At 55.6% G+C, this 24,447-nt stretch overlaps 1 protein-coding gene across 6 annotated transcripts in view; it reads right to left on the bottom strand.

Moving 5' to 3' along the window:
• Nucleotides 1–24,447, bottom strand: part of RNF213 (ring finger protein 213) — a 105,742-nt gene that overhangs the window by 3,645 nt on the left and 77,650 nt on the right. For all 6 annotated transcript variants that reach the window (XM_047707813.1, XM_047707811.1, XM_047707810.1 and 3 more), the window contains 26 exons: nucleotides 23,936–24,056; nucleotides 19,391–19,491; nucleotides 19,095–19,277; nucleotides 18,016–18,185; nucleotides 17,817–17,916; nucleotides 16,727–16,838; nucleotides 15,970–16,180; nucleotides 15,543–15,733; nucleotides 14,518–14,640; nucleotides 13,683–13,793; nucleotides 12,820–13,062; nucleotides 12,484–12,565; nucleotides 11,390–11,424; nucleotides 10,070–10,164; nucleotides 8,783–8,942; nucleotides 7,414–7,594; nucleotides 6,558–6,649; nucleotides 5,713–5,964; nucleotides 4,555–4,687; nucleotides 4,324–4,407; nucleotides 3,849–4,029; nucleotides 3,380–3,581; nucleotides 2,218–2,295; nucleotides 1,494–1,688; nucleotides 1,002–1,091; nucleotides 746–924 (listed from right to left, as the gene is read on the bottom strand). In XM_047707813.1, the coding sequence (XP_047563769.1) occupies nucleotides 746–924; nucleotides 1,002–1,091; nucleotides 1,494–1,688; nucleotides 2,218–2,295; nucleotides 3,380–3,581; nucleotides 3,849–4,029; nucleotides 4,324–4,407; nucleotides 4,555–4,687; nucleotides 5,713–5,964; nucleotides 6,558–6,649; nucleotides 7,414–7,594; nucleotides 8,783–8,942; nucleotides 10,070–10,164; nucleotides 11,390–11,424; nucleotides 12,484–12,565; nucleotides 12,820–13,062; nucleotides 13,683–13,793; nucleotides 14,518–14,640; nucleotides 15,543–15,733; nucleotides 15,970–16,180; nucleotides 16,727–16,838; nucleotides 17,817–17,916; nucleotides 18,016–18,185; nucleotides 19,095–19,277; nucleotides 19,391–19,491; nucleotides 23,936–24,056 (3,705 nt within the window). The remainder of the gene's footprint in view (nucleotides 1–745; nucleotides 925–1,001; nucleotides 1,092–1,493; nucleotides 1,689–2,217; nucleotides 2,296–3,379; nucleotides 3,582–3,848; nucleotides 4,030–4,323; nucleotides 4,408–4,554; nucleotides 4,688–5,712; nucleotides 5,965–6,557; nucleotides 6,650–7,413; nucleotides 7,595–8,782; nucleotides 8,943–10,069; nucleotides 10,165–11,389; nucleotides 11,425–12,483; nucleotides 12,566–12,819; nucleotides 13,063–13,682; nucleotides 13,794–14,517; nucleotides 14,641–15,542; nucleotides 15,734–15,969; nucleotides 16,181–16,726; nucleotides 16,839–17,816; nucleotides 17,917–18,015; nucleotides 18,186–19,094; nucleotides 19,278–19,390; nucleotides 19,492–23,935; nucleotides 24,057–24,447) is intronic.

Genomic DNA, 24,447 nt, shown 5'->3' on the forward strand with positions numbered 1-24,447 from the left:
TGCGATGAGCACTGGGTGTTGTGAGCAACCGACACGTCACTGACCTCTGTCCCTGAAACTAATAGTTCACTCTGTGTAAATTAGTTGAACTTAAATAAATTTAAAAAAGAGGTTACAGTATATATATGTGCACAGTGGAATATTAGTCATCAAAAGGAAGGAAATTTCGCCATTTGCAACGACGTGGACGGAGCCAGAGAGTGCCACGCTGAGCGGTCAGTCAGAGAAAGACAAACCGCGCGTGTTATCACTCATCTGTGGAGCTGAAGAAACGAACCAGATAAACAAAGGGAAAAAAGCAAACAACAACAAAGAAAACTAGACTCTTAGCTCTAGGGAACCAACAGTGGTCACCAGGGGCAGGCGGGACAGGTGACGGGGGTTAAGCGCACACAAGCCTCGAGGAGCGCGGAGCGTGGTTCAGAGCCGCGGAAGCGCCACACTGCGCACTGAGAACTAACGTGACGCTGTGTTAATTACACGTCAGCAAAAGGAGGAAAACTTAAAATGAGATGCACATCTCTGACGTAAGTACACTTGCTATGATGAAAATACAGGACTTCGTAATTATTTTAAGAAACCCAACAGAGCACACCCAGAAGGCCAGCCTGCGGGGGGCCTGGGGGGAGCAAAACAGCGGGGCGCGGGCTTCTGAGGTGAGGCGGGATCTTCCGTGTCTGTGGAAGACGGAGATGACCGCGGGAGAGACGGCAGGACACCCGCGTGTGGATGAACCCCTCCGTACCTCCACTCGGGCTTGAAGTCGTCTTCCGCCTGGGGGGTCTTCAGTTTCAAGATCATCATTTCATGAAGCTCCAGGAGGAAGGAGTCGAGGTCCGTCTGATTCAGGAAAATGCCGAGGCACTTAGCATCTTCTGGGCTGAGACCCACTTTGTACCGGGCACTGATATCCCGGAAGGGCTCCTGGAACAAACCAGAACAGAGGCAGCGGGAGGCTGGGATGCGGCGGGGCGGCCCCCGTCCGGCGGGGCTGTACTCACCTTCCGCAGCCGGAGCAGCTGTTCCGACCTGTGGGCCGAGAGGAGCTGCCAGAGGGCGATGGCGTGCTTCAGCTGGCACCTCTGGAAGGCCTGAAAGCGCAACGGGCTCCTGAGCAGGGTGCGGGGCTGAGCGGGAACCGGTGGGTGGGTGCGGTGGCGCCTGTGCTCCCGCGCGACAGATCCCCCTCTCCACGGACACAGACTGCCTCCCGCACCCGTGCACCAGCCCTGCGCCTGACTTCCGCAGTGTTGCTCCCGCAACCCCCCGCCGCAGGCGCCGGCTCAGAGCCTGCACTCGCACTGCGGGGACGGCCCCGGTGGGCGAACCACGGGCGCGTCTGTGGCCAGCGGGGTTCAGAGTCTCCCGCTGCGGACGCATCTCTGGCTCTAGCCAGAGCGCCTTCTGGGGAGGCCTTGAGAGGCACTAATGCTAGCAGGAAGTGGGGAGGGCAGTGTGGTTTCAGCTGCGAGGGAGCCCCAGCCGAGACCCACCTGCAGAGCGAGGGCTGTCTGGTCGCCCATGCGCAGCATGTCTCGGACGTAGTCGTTCAAGGACAGGTTCGGGTTGCCGCCAGCCGTGCTCAGAAACCCCAGAGCGACTTCGATGACGGACAGAGCTTCGCAGACCTCGCTGTAGGACAGCAGCTGCCCGCAGATGGCGCTGACGGCTGAGTGGGGGAGGGCTTTCTGGGAAATCAAAGACAGGACAGGGGTCCATGGCTGGGGCTTCCTGGGCACGGCTACCTGACAAGAGCACTTAAAACCTTGTTCACTGCCAGGCCACGGGGGGGATGACCCCTTAACAATAATGACAGCGAACACTTAGCGACTCGTACGTAGCAGCGGTATTCCAGACCCTTCACAGAAACAGACGTGAAGTCACCGAGTCCTCACAGCAGCTCCGTGAGCACACTCACACGGACACACACACCAGGTACACACCCCACCACAGAAACCCAGAGAGCGGAACAAATCGGTTCTCTGGATCTTCTGCATCGGCACATGCGGTCATGACATCGTTACCAAGAAACGAAAGCAGGGTTTCAACAAGCACGCTTCTGATTTGCGTCCTGCTTGCCCTCTGGAAAGAGCAGCGGGCCCAGGGAACTCGGGGAGACCCTCCGTGGTGCCCGGAGCGAGGCTGCGGAGCCCCCGCGGGAAGGGAGCGCGTGACCAGGTGAAAGCACCACGCACACGATCGGGGTGTCGCGATCACCTGTGGCATCTTGTTCCTGATGTCCATGAACAGACGCTCATAGTTCCAGTCCCGTCTGTACACCAGAGTGGGTATTCCCTGAATTGAGAAAGAAAACAGACTCTGGAAACGGAAGCCCGTGGAGGTTTCCTGAGTGGGAACCCCGCCGCAGGCCCGCGCCATCAGCGCACCGCTGGGCAGAGCACGCAGCTTTGCGGCCCTGTGATGTCTGCATCTGATCCACAGTCTATGGAACCAATAACACAACGAGGGACCCGGCCCTGCCTCGATGGCCACGCGGATGCCTCATGTAGGATGTTGTAAGCTTGCGAGCTGCTGGGGACACAGGAACATGGGGCCCTCCCTGAACATGACAGGCACAGCCTCACACAAGGCAGTCCCTCTGCTAAACAGGATGGCAGAGCTAGATCAGGAGGCCCTGGGTGCCAACAGTTCAGAGCATGACCGCAGGCAGTGAGGGAGCACCCTCCCGCCCCCAGGGTCTCTGACCAGACCTGGAAGGAACGGGAGCAGCCCAGGTGAAGGAACAGAGACGTGAAGGGACACAGTGTGTTTAGGGAGGGAGGGCGGTCTGGTGCGCGAGGTCACGGGAGTCCACGCCGTCTGCGAGAAGCGGCTAGAGTCAGGCTGGGACAAGCATGGGCTTTACCCCACGTGCACGGGATGCCCGTCGTGGTCACCAGGGAATGACGGGAGTCGGATCTGGCTTCGAAATGTGGCCTGAAGTCACGGGAGGCAGGGAGCGGTGGGGGCTGCTGCAGCAGTCACACCTGGGACACATGCTGGGCATGGAAGTTGGGGCTGTGGCAGCTACACGGGTCACCCGAGGTGCCGGGTGACAGGCTGTGTGTGGAGAAGAAACGGAACATGGCAGCCACCAAGCACCGTTGGGGCAGGAGGCAGTGCCATTACTACGGTGGAGAAAGGCGACTGCGGGTCCGCTGGGACCTGCGGGGACCCGGAGATAGAAGCTTAGAGGCAGCTCAAGAGGGTTGATGGGCGCGAGGTACGGCCAGGAGTAGAGTCCCGGCCTCTGCGGGGACGTGCAGCTGGACGGTCATCCCCGCTCCCAGCTCACTCTGAAACTGCTGAGTAAAAGCCACACGTGGGCCAACGTTCACAGAATAGTGTCGGCCCAATAAACACCCGGGGTCAGCCATACCTTGAGAGTGAGCCTGGGTTTGCCCTGCAGGAAGTGGCTGGTGACCTGGCGCTGGATCTTCTCCAGGTCGAACTCCTGCAGGGTCTCCTGGCCTTCCTCCACCCGGTACTGGCAATTGGACAGAATCAGCGGCATCAGGTCCCGCTCGACCTCGTAACTGATGACGTGCAGGTCTGTGACCTCGGAGGTGTCGACGGAGTAGCTGCGGGACAGCAGAGCACGGCACTCAGCGTCCCCCCACGCACACGTGGCCCGGGGCTCTGGGCGACACGGAGCCGACTCCGAGCAGACAGTGCAGTCCGAGCAGACGAGTGCGCTTTGGGGCCTTTGGACCCGAGGGCCTGGCTGAGGCACGGAAGCTGCCGGCTCGGCGCTCACATCCGCACTGGCGGGCCCGGCGGCCCTGGGTGAGCCGGTGCCGAAACTGCTTCGCGTCGGCAGAGCGGTGCCCCTGCAGCTGCGTACCCACCTGCCGCTCCCGCCGCAGAACTTCTCCACGGCGTACACCATCTCGTTGTGCAGGCTGATCAAGTAGCTGGCCAGCGCGGTGGAACAGAGGCCCCGGCCGCGGCGACGAGGCAGCAGGACCTCGAAACTGGTGTCCGCGTCTAAGTCAGCGGCACAGTAGTCCTCCGGCAGCTTGATCTCACCTTGAGAGGACGGGGGTTCTCAGCAGACAGGCCTCCTCGGTCGCTGCCGCCGCTCCCACCATATCAAGGCCGGAGCCGGGGACACGCTGACATTCTACCTCCCGCCTCTCCCCTGCACCGACTGGCTCCGATGTTCTCAACTCTTTCCTGAGTCCACATCGACACGCCAGGATGAGTGGGGACTCAGTCTTCCCAGTACGTCATTTCACGCGTCCCGGACACCTCCACTCAGAGGGTCAGAGGAAGCGCGAGTGCAGGGCTGAGTCGGGCAGGCGCAAGGAGTGCGGCACCTACCACTGGTCTGAAGCGACCTCCTCAGCTTATTCCACGTCGACAGAAAGACGCTGACCCTCCTGTGCAGCACCTGCTTCACCCCGTCTGTCAGACAAAGCGCTTGCTCAGAGCCCCACGCAAACACCCGCCCCACCACCGCCCCACCAGAGGCGCAGAGCCCAACTGCGCCTCTCCCAGCCCCGCTGCAGCGGTCCCTTGGAGCCACCAAACACGGGTGGTGCCGACCCGTACCTTTGTGGTGGCTGCTAACGAAAGATCTGATGGATTGGTATTCAGTTTCAGAAACGTTCTGGAACCGCTTCACGAGATCCCTCTGCAGCGCCAAAATCTCCGGCAAGTATCTCACGAGTCTCAGCTCCGCCTCCTGGAGAGGGAAGCCCGGCCACGCGTCAGTTCTCCTGAACACGTTCCCGGGGACACAGACTCGGGGCTGGCTCAGGGCTTGCGTCTGCACTGGGTCCAGTCAACGTGCCGTGTCACGTGATGCCGCATCAGGCTCCTCAGACACGGGAAGTGGCTGTTCGTCATCCACCAGAGCCTACCGCCTGGATGCCAAATGTCCTGCACACCAGGGACAGTCCCTGGCCTCCTGGAGTGGACGCATCAGGTGTATTTGCCAAAAACTCATGAAAGAAATCTGTCTTGTGGGCCCTTGTGAGGAGCGGAAAGGCCGGGCACGCAGGCAACCAGGCCTGGGATCCCTCCTGTGAGTCCTCTGAGGACGGGACCCAAATCTCCGGTCGAATGGGCGGGCGCCTCCCGGGAGACCCAGGAAAGCCTTCCCACAGGAACTCCTGCCCTTTCACCACCGTCAGACATTTCTGAGTCCCCAGCTTCTTGCCAGACTGTAAACGCTGGTCCAGGGGGACGGGCTCGACAGATGACTGAGAAAGAGGAGCCTTCACATAGAACAAGGCCGGCACGGGTGTGTTTATGGCTTAACCGATGGGACTGACTTACCACACTCCCCTCTCCCAAGGCCGGGTTGGGAACAGGGGAGATTCTGGGCTGGTGAAAGTCTTTTCACTCAACTCCTGGCACTGCGGGTCAGGGGTGAAGGTGAACGGACACCGCCCGGAAGGTCTGAGTCCTGCTCTTCCTTGCTGAGTGATTGGGGAGATGCAGTCCTGGCCCTCCCGTGCTTCACAGACTCCTGCCAACCCTGACCCGCATGGGGTTTTCTCTTCCTCTGTGACTTTATGGTTCAAACCACCTCACGGTCTCATGTGTACAAAGACCCCCACCCCCCGACGCCGAGTCTTGTGCTCCCGGCGTTCCATCAGAAAAGCGAAGCCCTGACGTCGCCAGTCAGATGTCCACTGACCGACCAAAGGCGGCCGTCACGCACACGGGGGACATGGGTGCGTGCTCACAGTGGGGCGGCCTCACCTTCTGCAGGAACTTCCAGAGGATGGGCACGGTCTCCCGGCCGTTCTTCTGTTCCACCACGTGCTGGAGGTACTGCACCGTGACCCTCCTCCTGCAGGTCCACATCTTAGAGCAGTGGACTGCGCTCTTCTGGGGCAGCTGCAGCAGGAAGGCCGCCGGGTCACCGTACACGATTCTGGCCACAGGGTTGGAGCTGATCCGCTCGTCTTTGCTGATGAGGGCCATCACCGTCAGCAGGGCTTTCTCCAGACTCTGGGTGAGAGGACGGCACAGGGCCTGGAGGTGAGACCACTTGCACAGAGGGGGATACCCGGTGGCTTCAGCAGCGGGCCACTTAGGGAGTCTGCCCTACTGGGTCCAGCACGCGACCAGGCACTCACATTCCTTGTCTCTCGAGACCGCTCACAGTTCACTGTTTGCAGGCTTTGTCTCCGCACACAGGAGACTCCCAGACCTGTGTTTTACGCCCAGTCTCTTACTGACTTTTATTCCCCATTGGGCTTATTTACTCTCAGTGCTGTTGTCATCTGACAGAGGAGGGACAAAGTACGCATTTCTGGTGAGGGTCTGTCTACCTGCTGCTCTCATGTCCTGCTGTAAAAGGCAGGGGAGCGGAAGCCCCGTGCACTTTCCGGACTTACAATAACGTCCCAACCTGCCCGTCCGGCCTTAGGGGCAGAGGGTGAGAGGACAGCAGGACAGCGGAGTGGCTGGGCAGTCAACCCTTAGGCTGGGGCTCAGCCAGAGCCCCTGACAGCACCTCTGTGAGGCATGCTGGCCGGAGTGCCTGGGGGACACCCAGGATACCGGCTCTTAGGCTTCCAGCAGGGCCGCTGGCCACATACCTCCAGCTCAGGGAGAATGAGGGTCTGTATGGCTTTCTCCCAGCTCTTTCTCTGCTCTCTGGTTGACAGCCTTGCATCGAAACCAAAAGGCCCTGCCAGGAAACATGATGGGTTACCCACGGAATGGAAAGCACAGCAGCCCCATGAACAGGACCTAAAGGTGACCAAGTTGCACTCCTTTTCAGGGATGGGCAGGGCTCATCTTCCTAAATTAACCTGAACACTTAAAAATGGTCCTTGCTGCTCCCGCCAACCCCATGATCTTTGCGAAGATACAAATAAAAAAAATAAATAAAGTCAAATCTCAGTGCCAGAGAACCATTTTAGTAAGTTATGTTATGGAACTTTCCTTTTTATGGATTTCAGTTTTAAAAATGGGAACATTAGCTGAGTGACCACAATGGTTTGTAGCCTACTTTTCCATCCAGCAAACTGCAGACATGTCAACACGGCCAGGTAGCCCTGGACAGCCATGTACTTAGGAAAAGCAGAAGGACCCGCAGACAAGCCAGGGGTCCAAGGAGGACAAGTCCCAACAGATCACCAGACACTGGTTTCTTGACGGTGATGACTCACACATCGCCTGTCCTGGACCATACACGTCCCTCGTGCAGCAGGGGTGCTGCACACCAGGCTGGCTTTTGAAAGTGCAAAGCCTCCCCCATGCACGCACAGGGAACACCCCTATGCACACGACCACACAGGTGTCACGGGTCTGAACCTGGTAGGGGAAACGCAAGCTGAGCCGAGCTGTCCTCCTGTGCTCTCTTCCATGGGCCTCTCCTGGCTTCCCTTTATCTGACTCCGCATCGCCGCCCTCCACTACCCCCTGCCCCTTGCCGGCCCTTGCGCTCACTCCATCCAATGCGGTGGTGCTGGCCTGGGAGAAGGCTGCAGAGCACGAGATGCACCACGGTGACGGTCTCATCGGCGGTCTTCCCCAGCGTCCTTGTCAGCTGCTGCAGGTCGTTGCGGATGTGCTGCTGCAGGAAGCCTCTGGGGTCCTGCACCGGGGGCCTGATGATGTTCAGGAGAGCCTGTGAGGGCGAGACACATGAGCTCGCGTGGGGAGCCGGCGCACCCGCGCAGGCCCCAGGCAGGGACGCCAGCACCGAGGCAGAGGCCGCGTCTCAGAGGAGGCTCGTGTGGTGGCAGGAGCACCGCTCAGAGAAGGCGGAGGAGGCAGAGCAGCAGGAGTGACCGCAGTCCGGGAGCGAATGCCTGGGACATCGTCAGCGCGAACAGTCTGGCAGCTCTGTTCTTAACTCCTCAAAACCCATCTCTCAACCACGCCTTCCTTCATCCAGATGCGTAAGGAATAACACGGAGGACATGGGGAGCTGGAGAGAAGGGAGTTGAGGGGAACCGGAGGGGGAGTTGAACCATAAGAGACTGTGGACTCTGAAAAACAACCAGAGGGTTTTGAAGGGGCGGGGGTGGGAGGCTGGGTGAGCCTGGTGGGGGGTATTAAGGAGGGCACGGACTGCATGGAGCACTGGGTGTGGTGCATAAACAATGAATTCTGGAACACTGAAAAGAAATTAAAAAAAAAAAAAAAAAGATGCATGTTCATAACCTTACGTGGGAATAGCCTCACCGGACTCATTAAAGCTACACTGTGTACAAAGCCCAAAATAAAAGAATCTCAAAGCCTTAACGTTCGCTATCACAGTTAATCCACTCAGAGGAGACAGTGTGTTTCCTCCCAGAGCGACAGTGAAGAAGCAGGTAACGCCAGGGTTGCGGGAGCCTCTCCGCTCCTGGGTGCGTGCAGTCATGGGGTGCTCATTCAAGATGGGACTTAGGGGTGTCTGGGTGGCTCACTCGGTTGAGCGTCTGTCTCTTGGTTTTGGCTCAGGTCATGATCTCAGGGCTGTGAGATGGAGCCCCAGGTCAGGCTCTCTGCTCAGTGTGGAGTCTGCCTGGGGTTCTCCCTCTCCCTCTACCCTTCCCCTCTGTGCTCTCTGTCCAAATCAATAAATAAAATGCACTTTATGTAACGTGATGGGTAGTTCCCCAACACCATCATATGCCACAGTGGGGAAAGGAGGACGTGTGAATGTTCTACTGTTTGGTGGCTTAGGGAACAGTGACAGAGGAGGTGTCCTAATCCACGGGAGGTGGCCAGCACTCTGGAGACAAAAGGACTCACTGAAAAATCTACAGTGGGTTGTTCAAAATGAATGAGCAAACACACAGCCTGGCAGGAACAGGCCATACTGTACCTGAGGGCTCTGAGCGGCTCCCAGGAGCAGGGCCAGGTGAGTGAGCAGCCGGACGAGCAGGAAGACCACTGGGGACAGCTCTCGGTCAGACACCACGGCCTCGCCTCTGGACAGCGGGGCTCCCAGCACATGGCCCGTCTGGGTTCTGTCTGTGCTGTTACTGGATGAGAGAAGACGGGGGGAGACGGAAGACGGTCATCTTTCCTCAGACCTAGGGGCACACCCCAGATTCCCGGGAGTTGGAGACGAGGATCGCCGTTTTGAAGAAAATGGTGTTCCAGGACTTGTCCTCCTAAACCCAGACATCTCGCCTCAGCGTCTTCCATCCGGCCTCCCCCTTCTGTCTGAACACAGCCCACAACATTCTCAGTGCGAAACAGCTGAACCGAGTGCCTATCTGTGCGATCCCTGGGCCATGTGTCAGGCCAAGGTCTGCACCTGCTTTTCCCACTGAAATCATCATGGGGAGGGGAGCAGGCAGGCTAAGGATGGCCAGAGTTCAGGACGGGTGACATCAACATCAGGACGTGTGTGTATCGATCTCATTTTTCCAAACTGAAAACTGCGACTGAAGGCCTGGCGAAGAATTTCATATCACACCCAGGTGGGAGACGCAGTATGAGAGATACATTCTGTTTCAAAAATACTGGAGGTTCTAGAACTTCCTGAAGGTTTGTGAAGATAACAGGCTAGAGTTTTTTAAACTATAACAGTCCTAAAAGAGCCACAATGTATAATGGCCAGAGGTAGGCCCCATCTGCCATCTGGAGGAGCATGGGGAGCCACGCTCATCTCGAGGGAACGCTGGGACACGGACAACAGTTATGCGTGTGGATTCTGGAGTGTCTGGTGAGAAGGACCATGTCTCCTTGGCATCCCACAAACAGTGGAGGAAGCTAAGAGGGTTTACAAGTGAGACAGTGTGAGCTCAGATAGACAAAAGCCCAATTTGTGCCTTCGTGGACTTCAGGGTCCCTCTGAATCCGGTCACGTGTGAACGGAGCACATTTCTACAGGGCCATGGCCCAAGCGCACACGGAGGACATCTGGGTAAGACATGTGAACGTGTGGTCTGCTTTACATTTAAGAGCCCAGTCGGCCAACAGCAGATCAGATCCCTCACTGGGACATGACTGCCGGGACCTCGGCGCTGAGATCCAACGTAACACAGGCCCAAATGCACAGTAGTAACTAACACTGCACTCAGGAGCACTGCGTCCACTGGGATCGAGACAGCCTGAACACCCGTGGTTTGATCACTTAGAAAAGAAATATGCTCTTACATACTTGACAACTTGAAATCCAGTCTCAGGTTTGTGATTAATCCCTCCAATTAGGGCCCCGCAGTCAACACAGCGGCTCTGTTCCATGGGCCTGCCACACTGGGACAAAGACAAAGGTACCCCTGCTCAGTTTCGGAGGAGGCATGCTTCATGCACAGACGCCACCCTGCAGGCCCATCCACGTGCGGCACACGGACTGTTTGCTCTACTGCGAGCACATGCCAGCGGCTACAGGAGCCCCACGACACAGGGCAGATGCTCCATGCAAATATGGCGCATGGGAGTAATTGTGGACTTTTTAGGCAGGAGAGACCACTCCCAGACACTTTGCAGACAAACACGTAAGGAGCCTTCCTTTCTCAGGCTCACTGCTCTTCCCCGCCCCCCTGACCACCACACCGCAGCTTCATCATCTAGCGCCCAGAGACTACCGCAGCCTCCAAACGTAATTCCTGAACTCAGTTCGGACTTTTTTAATTTAAAAAAGAAAAAAAGGTAACCGTATGATTTGCTCCTTCCAAAACCTCATTTTTCCAAATCTGGTTGTGGGCTGCTGTATACTGTGAATCACAGCCCATAACAGGCCAAACCAGCCTCAAGCCCCAGGCCTCAGACCGTCGGAGTGGAGTGCGTCTTGGGAAGAAAGTGCTTCGCTCTCCCCACGTCGTGGAGGAGGAAGTGGGCGAACCTGAGAAATGTGCAGTGTATGTAGTCACGCTTCCTCCTCTAGGTCTCTCATTGACTTTGTTCAGTTCCACAGCCTGCTGCTGGGCTAGCGGAGGAGACAGTGCCAAGGGCCCTGCCGGCTGCTATGGGATGCAGAGGGGAGGCACACACAGATCTTTCCACGGGGCTGATCGTCCAGGGTCTCTTTTCCCGTCCTGCGGCGTCTAGAGCACACCTGTAATCCCGCCTATGGCCCGCTCAACCCCTTGCGTGTGTCACTGACCCCATGTGGCTGTGGCTGGAAAGGATGGCTGGCAGCCATTTTGTCTCCTAGAGGGACCTGGGCCATGTCTGGACACATTTCTGGTTGTCCCCCTTGTTGTCCCCCTTGTGACCTGTGGAGCTCCTGGCCTCTGGGAGTTGAGACCAGGCATGCCTACCACAGCCCACAGTGCTCAGCCCCACAATACAGAGGGAGGTCTGCAGCCCTTCCACACATTTAGATGTGTGGATGGAGCACTGTAAACAGCCCTGAAAAGAGTTTATGTTCTCTAGAAGGTCACGACCCTCACTAACCCGTTCCCCATGTCCCTCTGCTCAGATCTAGAGGAATAAACGCTTGAGCCCTGCAAACACCACCCTAAATACCGAGACTTACCTCTCCCACAGTGCACGGGTGACCATTGGGACACACTGTTAAAAGAACAACAGGAGATGCGTGGGCTGGTGAGGTTTTACCTGATGACCCAAGGCGGAGAAGGAAAGCCAACACCCTCCTCTCCAGCCTAACCAAACCGAGACATGGAGTAGGGGCCAAGGACATTAGAGAGAACAATGTGTAGCTTCACCTGACAGAGCAGGGAAGCACTCCATCACAGCCTCCTGAAGGGGCCGTCTGGGAGGCAGCACTGGCCTATTTCATACTCTTTAACTTTTTGTTTTTAAAGAGCGTGGGTTCTTAAAAAATATTTTATTTCCTTATCTATTATATTGAGAGAAAGAGCGCGCATGTGTGCGAGCGCAAGTGGGGGAGGGGCAGAGGCCGAGGGCGAATCTCAAGCCGACTCCTGCTGAGTGGGGGCGAGGCGGGACTAGATCCCGGGATCCTGAGATCACGACCTGAGCTGAAACCAAGAGTGGGGACGCTTCACCAACTGAGCCACCCAGGCGCCCCAAGAGCATGTTTTATCATGACTTTTACAATTCGTTTAAAAGGGTTATTTGCTCAGAGGCACCTGACTAGCTCAGTGGGAGGAGTACGTGACTCTTGATCTTGGAATTGCGGGTTCCAGCCCCACGTTAGGTGTAGAGATTACGAAATAAATAAATAAACTAACTTAAAAACAAAGAGAGAGAGAACCAGGAAAGGCCTTGCTTTGTCTATTTAAATAAATAAATAAATATTTTAAAAAAAGAAAGATTGTTTCTCAGACAACAGCAGAGTTTACGTAAAGTATGGGTTACATTACTTGGATTCCTAGTTCTATTATTTCAAAAACAATTATCTTTGGGTCACAAACAGCCGAGCGGACCCATGCCTGAGCTGCTGGCTGGGCTCACATGCAGACCCTCCCCCGAGACGGGACTTGGGAAGGCCCTGACGCATGCCCTCTGCAGTCAGCAGGGCGCCCTGTGCTGCACAAGCCCTGATGGTGGGCCAGGGCAGGAGTCTGGGACCTTGAGGCACAAACCACAGGGACCCCAGCTCAAAGCACCGAGGACGGCGATCGTGTGTCAGAACCCGACACTTACTGTACCAGCGGAGTCCTTCCAGACCCTTCCAGTTCCGAGCTTGAGCCAGCAAGTCTTCAGGCATCGTGGGAAGATAAGCTCTCTGAAAAGGCCAGAAAGCAGAGAAGGCTTCAGGAAGGTGAGAGACTGGGCGGGCTGCCAGTGCCCTGAGGCGACAAGATGCACGTTATACTCTCCCTCTTCTCCACCGGCAAGTTCTCCACCGGGAAAGCAGAACGAGGGCTCTCACCGTCACCACGGATTCGGGCATCAGGAGGGACAGAGGCAGAGAGAGGAGCCATGTGACACACAGGCCACCAGGGACAGGCCACAGGAGAAACCACACCCCGGTCTTACCACCATGTCCACCGGGGAGAAGGCCAGGTTCTGCAGGGGCTCTAAGAGGTGGCTGTGTCCACACAGGAGGACAACTGCAGTGTGAATAACCAGTTCTGCCACTGGGCCCTCGAGGCTGCTGTCCCCAGCACCTGCCCTCAGCAGGGGCAGCGTGTTGGTCACGAGGGATGTTGCAAAATGTCTCATGTCTGGAGAAGACAGGACGTTGCTTTCCTCGATGAACTTGTGTATAACCTCACATTGCTGATGGGAAAAACGTTTTAGCATTGAAAAATGTATCAAAGAAGAATGTGATGTGAAGACAAACAGTTGCTTTCAAGTCAGGCATACATGTGACTACTTATCAGATACGGAGGGAATGCGGCTGGGGTGGCGGGCGGAGGGGGCCGTGGGGGGCGCGACTGCCCAGACCAGAGCACTTCGCCTGCCAGCACAGCCGCCCACACTCCAGGACTAGCTCAGACAGTTTCTCAGGTTCTTGACTTTGTTTTTCATCGTAATTCTGAAAGTTCTCGGCGACACAGCAAGTCGTTCCTCCGCATAAGCTAGTTGGGGACACCGGGGGCTTAGCTGGCTGAGCGGTGGACTCTGGACTTGAGCTCAGGTCATGGTCTCAGGGTCATGAGATCGAATCCTACACTGGGCTCCCGGCTCAGCGCAGAGTTGACTTCAGAGTCGCCCTCTGCCCCTCCCCCACCCTCTAAAATAAATAAATCTTAAAAAAGAAGAAAGTACGTTGAGAACTTCTAACCTAGATAAAATGAAAAATTATGGGCAAAATGTGTTTGTGGCTTTTACTTCCCTTTAGAAAAGTGCTTCCAGATACGGAGACTGTGGGCACCCGCCGGAATGCGGACACTCACCTCTGGCTTAGGGTGGAGGTTTGTGTTGCGGAATCGGTACAGAGTGGTGACCTCTCTGTAGAGCGCCAGCAGGAAGTGGGCCGCCTGCCGCGGGCCGGGGTTCCCGCAGACCTGAACAAGAAGCGGGGACCCCGGTGAGGCTTCCAGCCGTGGCACACGTCCGCCTCAGGGCCGGAGAACCTTCCCGAGACCCGGACGCCTGCCACCCTGCACCTCAGACCGCGAGGCTCATAAACATTCTGCCATGAAACGCAGTGCACGGTGATCAGATCACTTAGGACACAAGTAACAGATATCACCATCTATTTTTCCAACCACTTCACCATTCCTTGAAACTTCTGAGCATAAAGAGGCTATTTATTTACTTTCTCCCTTCCTGGCACAGTGCCAGAGTAAATAGGGACTCAAAGAGGAAGCAAGACCAGAACTGCCTGAAGATTAGATACTAAAAACCCTGCCTTCTATGAAAATCAACACCCCCATCCGGGGGGCCAGGAATCCTGAATGTGCCCAGGAAGGAATCTCTCAGTGCTGCCAGCGGGTCTGCCCTCAGGGGGACATTGGAGGGAGGGAGGCTCCAGCTGGGTCTCAAAGGAAATAACACCAGGAGCACTCAGGAGGGAGCTGCTGAAGGCTGTGGCCTGGCAGGTCAGCAAAATGGAGCAAATCTGTCCCCTAACTCCGTCGCTGACTGCCTCCTGTCTCAGCAGGGCACGCTAAGGCTGTGGACACATGATGCCCAACATGGCACGTTGCCCGGGGGTGCCTCTTCCGCTGGGTCATTTGACACAAACGCGGTTGTTTGGTCTGGAAGGAGACTCGGGGGCTGTCGTACCATCGCACCAGCCACAGCAGCCAAGGGCTTGCACTCGAGCAGAGCTCTGCCCACCGCGTCCCGAAGAGCCTTATACTCGTCACCGTGCACCAGGTACGGATCGACCTGGCTTGCATGATCCTCCTGCAAAGCCCAGGAACACACAGGTTAATCACAGGGGAGGGACCAGGGCAGCACAAGCAAAGAACCATCTGGAAAGATAAAGGACTGGGTAAGCGTCAGAGATCCAGCCCTGGGCATGACAGTCCCCTGCTGTGTTGGGAGGCGCCTCCCCCTTGCCCAGTGAAGGGGTGAGCAGGTGAGAAACTGGGGAGGAGGTAGCGGCGATCCTGTCGCTGCGTCCTGTTTCCATTGAGAGCAGAGACCAGACACAAGTGACTGCTGATATGTGGTCTGTCAGCTCCCACCAGGAGGGAGAAAGAAAGTCAGGATTTTGATGCAATTGTTGTACCCCCAGGAAAGGACTAGAGAGGGGCCCCCAAGCATAAACTGCTCCTGTTCTATTATCCTCATTCTCATGCCTCCTGTCTGCTGAAGAGAGAAAGGACTTTTGCAAGCCGAATTCCCTTTTTTCTTTTTTTTTTTTTTTTTGGAAGATTTTATTTGTCAGAGAAAGAGAGAGAGAAAGAGCACAGGAGCAGGGGGCAGAGGCAGAGGCAAAGGGAGAAGCAGACTCCCTGCTGACCAGGGAGCCCAATGCAGGGCTCGATCCCAGGACCCCGGGATCCTGACCTGAGCTGAAGGCAGACATCCAACCGACTGAGCCCCTCAGATGCTTCAACCTGAGTTGCTTTTAATTTGCCGAAAGCAAAAGCCACAGAATCATTCTTGGGCTTTCCCCACGTCAAACTAGGTCAGAAATGAAGCCTTAAAGACGCCTTTCTGCCCGCAGGTGACAGGCCAGAAGCGCACGCACACCCTGTCCCCCACGCCCGGCAGCCGGTGTGGGGTGCCACAGTGGAGACACAAGGGGCCAGTGCAGCCACAGTGGCAGGGGGTGGGGGAGCGAGGCCAGGTGTCCTCACCTGCTGCACCACGGCCTCCTGGGGGAGCACCCACTGCGCCGGCTGGCCCTGTCCGCAGAGGCGCTGCACCCACGCCATCCCTCGCTGGCTGGCGAGCTTCCTCACCAGGTACACGCGGTGCCAGTCGTTCCTCCCTTGCCTGCAGAAGCGCTCTACCTGCTGCAGGAAGCGCAGCTTCTCCCCGGCCAGCTCTGCGGAGCCCACGTGAGAGGTGAGTGACGCTGGCTGAGCAGACCCGCGGCCCGCCCACCCAAGACATGAAGTCAGGCCAAAGGCATGCGCCCCAGTTGCCAGGAGCTCACAGCGAACAAACCAGTTGCGGAGAAAGGGGACATGGTACAAACCGGGGTCACCCTGGGAACGCCCCGAATGTCTAAATCATGGGTCTCTAAGCCTGGGGTAAAGACAGGTGCCGAAGGAGACCTGCCTGAGCCCTCCTGAAGCTCGCTGAGGACATCGGACGCTCTGTCGAGACACAGGCGGACCCTGGCCGTCTCCTGCAGGTACTCCACGGACGCCTCGCTGGCCGGCTCCAGGCTCTGCCGCCACAAGCAGGTCTGAAGGAAGACCCCTTCCTCCCGCAGGTATGCCGGCTCCTCGCTGGCAGACAGACCGCTGGCCTTCTCGTACAGCGAATCCTAGGGGACAAGAGCCAGGGAAAAAAGGATGATCCTTTCAGCAGCACACCCCCAACCTTCCCAAATCTCCACACTGAGACGGTGAACAAGATAGAAATACCCTAAGTGTGAGGGTAACAATTGAATCACGGCAAGAGAACATCCCTTTTTACCGGATGGGGCAAGAAGGCGTAGAGAAAACGTATGGAAAAAAAACATGTCCTATGATCTAATTTTCTCACACACCTGGTAAAATTGTGGGAAGTAACAAAATAGGGAAAATAAAAAGGAAAAGCCATCATAGGCTCGCCAGCTGGAGATGAGCACGGTTAAGTCAGGGGGCGAGTTTCTGTTCTCTAGCCCAGGCACAAGCGTGGCAGGACACACAACCGCGAGGCACAGAACCCAGGCTGCGGAGGCCCCCTGTGTGTGCGTGCCACAGCACATCTGTTCCTTTCCCTGATGAAAATCATCTCCTGCAAATTTCCAGAGACCCTTTTCCACGAAGTCAACCACATGGTGCAGGGAGTTTGGGGGCATCGTGCTGGGCAGGTGCGGCGCGCTCACCTCCAGACAGCTGCTGAACAGGATGTACAGCTCAGTTTTATCTTCGGCGAGCAGGGCCTTCTCCTCCAACAGCAACAAGTAAGCCTGGATATAATCTTTTACTTCCTGGAAGCTACGGAAAGAAAAAGAGGGTACCTGGTGATCTCATTGTACCAGAGAGAGAGAGAGAGAGAGAGAGAATCTCTCTACCTACCTGCCTATCCATCTCCATCTCCCTATATAAATATAACTACATAAATATGTACTACCAGCTCCTAACAACATCTTACTGAAAATATTTATTTATTTATTTTTAAAGATTTTGTTTATTCATTTGACAGAGACAGAGTGTGAGCACAAGCAAAGGGAGCAGGAGGCAGAGGGAGAAGCAGGCTTCCTGAGCAGGGAGCCCAATGCGGGGCTGGATCCCAGGATCCGGAGATCGTGACCTAAGCTGAAGGCAGATCTCAACCGACTAAGCCACCCAGGCACCCCCTTTGGAGCATTTCTTGGAGCATCTTGATTCTGCCATCACCTCAAAGAATGCTGTCAGGTCAGAGCACTGGCCAAGTGTACACAGTGTCCTTGGAAAGAAGCTTCTGAACACAGATCAGCTCCCTAAGAATTTTCTAGAATAGCATAATTTTACAAGACTGCTGAGCACTGGCACCATAGGGACTTCTCTGTCCATTCACAGGATCAGAGAAACTGAAACACGGAAACGAGATGTCGGTGGCATACAGGACCACGAGGACGAGGGGACATTCTCAGCAGCCCTGGGTCACAGGACTAGGCAGCTGTGTGAGGAGGCTCAGAACTGCCAATTCCTGCCCATGTGCCCACACATGTCCCACTACCTCGCTCCTCTCTCTGAAAGCTGCTTCGTCCTTGCTAACAGGGCCCTTGCGGGGATGATGAACTCATGTGCCCACGGGGGAAGCACAGAACCAGTACAGAAAAAGAAACAGGCGGTCCCTCCTGGAAACACTACCCGGGACCGTGTACTACCTACCAGTTCAGCCAAGCATGCTTGGCAGCAAAGCAGCAGCCAACAGGAGGGAAGCAGGAGGCGAGGCTTTCTAGAAGCAAAGCCCAGGCTAGCTGTGCTCACCTGTACTTCAACAGCAGTTTCAGGACCACCGAGCGGATGACCGGGGTCTTGTCCACAACGTCGTCGAACGGAGACAGAGATTTTGTGTGCTCGCGGGGCCCTGAAACCAGAGGGAGAGAGGAGGCTCATGTTCCCATCAGCCACAGAGAAGCGAGACGAGGAAGTGGATTTTTAGGTCTACACCAAGCAAGCGACTTACTTTGGGAAGTGTCTTTTAAGAGCTTCTTTTGTACGAAGAGTAAACTGAGCAGAGCGTCAATCACCTCCTTCTGTGGTGGAGAGTTGTCTCTGAAGCACACGGTGGAGACCAGGTCCAGGAAGAAACTGTTGCAGAGCTGTCGGACGCAGGCATGTTTCCGGACGGCCTCCCTTGGGGACGGTTGGAACACACAGTGAACGGGCTTGCCGAGCGTGCTCCTGCACGCGCAGCGCTTCGGGATTTACATGGCCGTCTGTGTTGTTCAGTAAAAAGATGCAACCGTCCCCTTACACTGATGGAGCTGCGCGCACAGCCATCTGACGGTGCTCAGACTCGTCTCTTTCCAGGAACACTTTGGTCCTCGGGACTAGCCAGTGATACCCTCATCCTGAAGTCTGCAAAGATCCTGCGCCCCATGCTGGCCTTGTGCTCCCCTTTCAGGAGGCGGGGAGCCACTGCTGCAGCGGAGCCGAAGGCCGCGGAGCCCACCGAGTCTCCGCTCGCTTCCACGCCTGCTCTGAAGAACGCGGCCAGACAGGAGCTAGCTTTGCCCTCAGGTCTCTGGAGCCAAACCGGCTGTGCCCTAAACTCCCTGGGTATCCTGCGGTGCTTTTACTGCTCTGAGGACTTTCTGCTGTACCTCCTCTATCGTGTTGCCTCCCACAGCTGTGCTTGGGGGTGTCTTGTGGAGGGAATAATTTTGAGACACTAGGGTCTATGAAGGTGGCAGTCTCTCTTGGATGGTGCTCCAAAGTCAGGTTCGTTAAGGTTAGTACAATTTATACATTTTTTAAAAAAGATTTTATTTATTTATTTGACAGGAAGAGATCACAAGTAGGCAGAGAGGCAGGCAGAGAGAGAAGGGGAAGCAGGCTCCCTGCTGAGCAGAGAGCCCAATGCGGGGCTCGACCCCAGGACCCTGGGATCATGACCTGAGCCGAAGGCAGAGGCTTTAACGCACTGAGCCACCCAGGCGCCCCAATACAGTTTATATTAATAAGTAGATTAATAAGTTTATGTTTCCGAAGTTTATGTACTTGCCAAAAAAGGGAAGACCTAGAAGAGAAAGGGTGATTTACCTGTGCTCCTGGGACACAGCTAGAGAGTAGTCTTCTGGCAAGTCTGTTAAACAGTAGGGGCATCTCATCTGCCCTAGGGTGAGACAGGACTTGACGCAGCTTAAGCAGAACACATGGTCACAGGGCAGGCAGACCGGATCCTGGGCGTCCCCCAGGCAGATGGGGCATGGCCGGATCTCAACCCTAGAATCCATGGAGAAGCACCAGCTCTGAAGCAGAGAAGCTGGCCACAGGCAGCTCCAGACCCCACTCATACAGTGCTCCCCACCACAGTGATCTCCAACCAAAGGTCTCACCTGGCGAGGGTCTTGCTGGCCTGGTCCTTGCACTCACGTAGAGTACGCATCACTGCGACAAAAGGCCTGTATGTCTTGATGTCGGAGTCGTTCTGCAGATGCTGATGGAGAGAGGGGCAAGGACCAGGAGGATGACAAGCCATGAGTAAGGGCAAAGGTTAGCCAGGCAAGACCACTTTCCCCGGGCAACCCAGGGCACACCTCAGGTATCCCCCGGCTGCTGGGCTGTGGGACCATCAGGTCAGCCTGTAGGGCAAGGCCTTTCTGTTTCTAGCAGTTTCTTTGGCTTTGAATGCCCTTTTTCATTATGCTGCATTTGGGGGGAGGATGGGATTTGCCACTTCTGATTCTGCCCTCTTCCTCTCTCTTTCTCAGGTTCACACTTCTCCCACTAGGAGATCATTCAAACTTCATTTTATTTAATGTCTTTTTAAAATTTTTTAATTATTTGAGACAGAGACAGAGGGAAAGTGCAAGAGCATGGGCAGAGGGGAGAGGCAGAAGGAGAGGGAGAAGCAGGCTCTCTGCCAAGCAGGGAGCCCGAAGCAGGGCTTGATCTCAGGACCCAGAGATTATGACCTAAGCCGAAGGCAGACGCTTCACTGACGAGCCACCCAGGCATTCTGAGACATTTCAAACTTTCAATGATAATGTAATGACTGTCTGTGTAAGCACGACCTAGCTTTAAGAAATCTTGTCATTTTTGGAATATTTGTTTTAGGTTATTTTTTAAAGAAACAAAACATCCCAGACAGAGCTGTAACTTCATATGTCTGTCCTGAAAACACGGCCCTCCTCCGCTTCCCACAGAGGACCGCCTTCCTAAATTCCCACATCCACTACATTTGCACACGTGCGTAAAGACCGTGGTGCTGCTCTGAACGTTTCCAGCCTTTGCACCAGTAATGTCACGCTGTCCGTAGGTCCAGATGACTCACATTAGCTGCCGTACGGCGCACGCTGGCGGATATACCAGTTACTTGTTTTCTGGTTAATGGGCGTCTAGAATGTTCCCTTTGTTCTGCAGTTACAGTTCTGCACCCAGTATCCTTCCATGTGTCCACCTGAGTACACCGGTGGGAAGTTTCTCTAAAGCATGTATTTAGAAGGGGAGGCAACGGCTTCGAGGAAACACACATCTCCAGTGACACAGACAATGAGCGGGCTGCGTGCTCATCTGGAATTTGGGGCTCAGGCATGATGTTTGCAATAGATCTTTATATTTTACATGACCTTGGGCATTATTGCCATAAAGAGACTCCCTATCTCGTCCCGGTCTGCCAAAAGTAACTTTTTTTTCCAAATTATAGATTGTATTAAATTCTTTTTCTGTACCTTCTGAAATGGGCATTTAAGGTTTCACTTCTAATTTGCTACATAGCTGATAACATTTATGATTTTATGATTTTTGAGCTCTCTTTGAATTCCCAGGATTAATTTCACTTTGAAATGATAATGTGTTTTTTTTTAATATTTTGTTTACTTATCTGAGAGTGAGTGAGAGAAAGAGAAAGCGTGAGCTGGGGGAGCAGCACAAGGAGAACCAGACTCCCCACTGAGCAGGGAGCCCAATGCAGGACTTGATCCCCGGACTCTGGGACCACAACCCAAGCCAAAGGCAGACACCCAACTGACTGAGCCACCCAGGTGCCCTGAAATGATATGATTTTAATACCCCGCTAAATTTGATTTGTTCAGCAATATCCTAATTCACAAGGGACCAAAGGATTTAAACAGACTTCTCTCCAAAGATTATGCATGAATGGGCCACAAGCACATAGGAACAGGACATAGGTCATCGGTTACCAGGGAGAAGCAAATCAAAGCCACCATGAGATGCCACCTCTACCACTAGGATGGCCATTACACACCAAAACATGGAAACACAGCAAGTGCTAGGGAGGATGTGGAGACCCTGGAGACCTGGTGTGTGGCTGGCAGGAGTGCAATGCTGCAGCCACTGGGGAAAACCGTTCTGCGGTTCCCCAAAAAGTTAACAGACTCTCCATATGACCAGCAATTCCACTACCAGGTAGATCTCCGAAAGAGTCGAAAGCCTGGGCTCAGATACTCGCACACATGTTACTCCCCGTTGCCAAAAGGTGGAGATACCCTGAATGTCTGCCGGTGGACGGACGGATGAACGGAACGTGGTTCGCACACACGGCGGACATTACTCAGGCTTAGACAGGAAGGACATCCTGACGCCTGCCACATGGATGGACCTGGAGGCCACTGTGAAGCCAGCCACTCACAAAAAGACAAGCACCGGGGGATTCCACTTGTGTGAGGTCCCTAGAGTCATCAGATCAACGAGGCGGACAGTGGGATGGTGGGCACCAGGGCTGGGAGGAGGGGTGGGGAATCAGGGTTTCATGGGGACAGAGCTTCAGTTTCACATGATGAGCGAGTTCTGGAGACAGTGTGATGACTGTACAACAGGTGAGTGTGCTTGATGTCACTAATCCGTGCGCCTAAAGATGCTCAAAAAGATTCATTTCACGTGACGTGTTTCTTACCACAGTGAAAAAACAGCAGCAGTCTAGTGGTTGGATGCCGGCTGGTAAGGACACGGACGTTTCAGACTAGGAAGCCGATGGCTTTAAGATCAGCACTCAACATCTGGTAAGACTGTCCCGTGTGACTCCGTGAGGGGCAGGTCACGGGGCAAGAGAGTCAACCTCCCTACCTACATCCGTCCCTCTGTCCACTCATCTACCCCTGCGTGCGCCCGTCCCTTCGGTCAGAAGCGGAGCACCCATCTCTCTACAGCTTTGGCCGCGGCCTGTGGGAGACGCTGCTGGCGGACGCGCAGGCTAACCAAGCGGCGGCTCTCAAAGACGGCCCCGGCGGAAGAGGAGTTGGGACCCCAGGCCCACAGTTCCGAGCCCTGTGCCCATGCGCTCAGCACCAATGGCCGTTCAGCAAAAGATGGCCTCTGCCTCAGTTGCCCCTAGAGCCTTGCACTAATGCATCTAACAGATGTAGCTGTCCAGGCTCTAACACGCAGGGGCACACTCCACGGAGGCTGACATGGACACCAGGAGCCAGTCTCCTCCTCGGTGACCAGAGTATCAGTGGCAGAACAAAACAGAAGCCTGCTTCTCATATGGTCCTGTGAGCCTGAGCATTCCGGGGCGGCGGCAGGCCCCCCCGTCATGTGCCCTCGCCCCTCTGACTTGTCCCCTTGTCCTCACTACACAACCGCCACCTTGTCATCTGAGAAGGCTTTTCTGGCTGTCGTGTACAACAGGACACGACGCACGGCCCATTTTGAGAGCACAGATGAGAGTAAGTTCACACCACTGTGGGTCATAGCTCACCATCCAGAACGTAGTCACAGCCTCACCTGGCTACAGAGCAGGTGGGGACACCTCGGGCAGTGTAGTCCTATGCTCAGGTAGACCTAGAGGTTCTTTTGATAGAAAAGTGGAGAAAGAACTCTAGAAAAAGCTGGCGCTCTGCCACCCAGGGTCCAACTTGGCCAACTTGGCCAAGGATAGTATCCATGGCCCAGTTGAGACCTTTCTCCTATGGTAAGAAATCCAGCCCAGCCCATGGTTCGGTCACAAAGCTCAGGGAGAGCCCTTCCCATCTCAGCTCTGCCCGAAGGCCACAGGCACAAGAGGGTCTGCCTACAGCCTGACTGCCCCAGAGTTATGCCCAGGAGGAAAGGGCAGGAGCCTCACTCTGCCAAGTGTCTAGGCCTTGATCGGCATCAGGGCTCCCAATTTGATTTGCTTATCTCCCTTCCTTCCTCCCTCTTTCCAAAAAAAAAAGAAGAAAAAAAAATTGGGCACCTAGGTGGCTCAGTCGTTAAGCGTCTGCCTTCGGCTCAGGTCATGATCCCAGGGTCCTGGGTTCTAGCCCTGCCCTGGGCTCCCTGCCCGGCAAGAGGCCTGATTCTCCTTCTCCACTCCTCCTGCTTGTGTTCCCTCTCTTGCTGTGTCTCTCTCTATCAAATAAATAAAATCTTTAAAAAACAAAACAAAAAAAAAGACAAGGACTCATGATACCCTTCTTCCCACACAGAGGCCAGCTGTGGCCTCTCTCCGGTCTCTGCCCAGTCCCTGGCCACAGGCCCCAGGCCTGTGAAGAGTGTCAGGTGACAGAGGCCCCAGGGCTTCCCGTTCCCTCGGTTCACCCACTGCTTGGAAGCCCAGAGCCCAGTGGCCCTCTTGTGAAAACCTGGCCTCACGAGGGGGCCAGACTGCTGGGCTGGGTAAGTCTAAGGCCACTGGAGGCCTGGGCAGCACCCCCCCTCGGCCGTCCCAGCTTTCAGAGCATCTTCCCTGTCTCGGCCTGAGTCCTTTCCACTCCTACTGGGGAACCTGACTGGCGCCCACGAGAGGCAGACACCTGCACACGACAGACATCGTGGCCAGTGTGATGAAATCACCCTCCTCTGCACTTCCAGGTACGACCCTCAGCCAGAAGCGAATGTACCATCCGGCGGAGGAATGTCTGATGACGCCTTGGGGTCCTGCATCCCGGAAGGAGGCACGTGTGTGCTGCTGGCTGAGCCGGCCCGGCCTGAGCACTCACCTTGTTCAGCAGGAAGACGTAGTCAGTCACCATTGCCTGCAGCTCAGGAATCTGGCTCTCAACCCCCAGCAGCACATGTTCCACGAAAAGAGCCACGGGGAAAATGCGGTTCCAGTGGGTTCTGTAAGAGATGGCTGTCACTCCCTGGGTTTGGACAACAGCATCTGAGATGCCAGGAGTGGGGGGCGGATCTGAGAAAGGGGTGGTGTGGGGACAGATGGAAGACTCAGAGAGGAGCCCTTTGCTGCATGCTCTAGACCCTCAGTCACCTCCATGTGCCCCACACCCTCCCTCAGATTTGCAGAGCAGAGGGGCCCCAGGGGGCCACATCCTATCCAGTCTGTGCCGTGTGAGCACTGCCTCTCTCTGGAAGGCCAGCACAGGACCTTCCTGCCGGGAACCCGAGCCTAACTGCTTGCCTCGCTCCTCTGCCTGCTGGTCCCCGTCCTGTCTGGGCCCCTTCCCACTGCTCCCTTCTGCCAGCATTTCTCCCGTGAAGCCTCAAGCATCTG

This window comes from Lutra lutra, chromosome 16 (genome assembly GCF_902655055.1).
Source record: "Lutra lutra chromosome 16, mLutLut1.2, whole genome shotgun sequence".
Taxonomy (NCBI): Eukaryota; Metazoa; Chordata; class Mammalia; order Carnivora; family Mustelidae; genus Lutra; species Lutra lutra.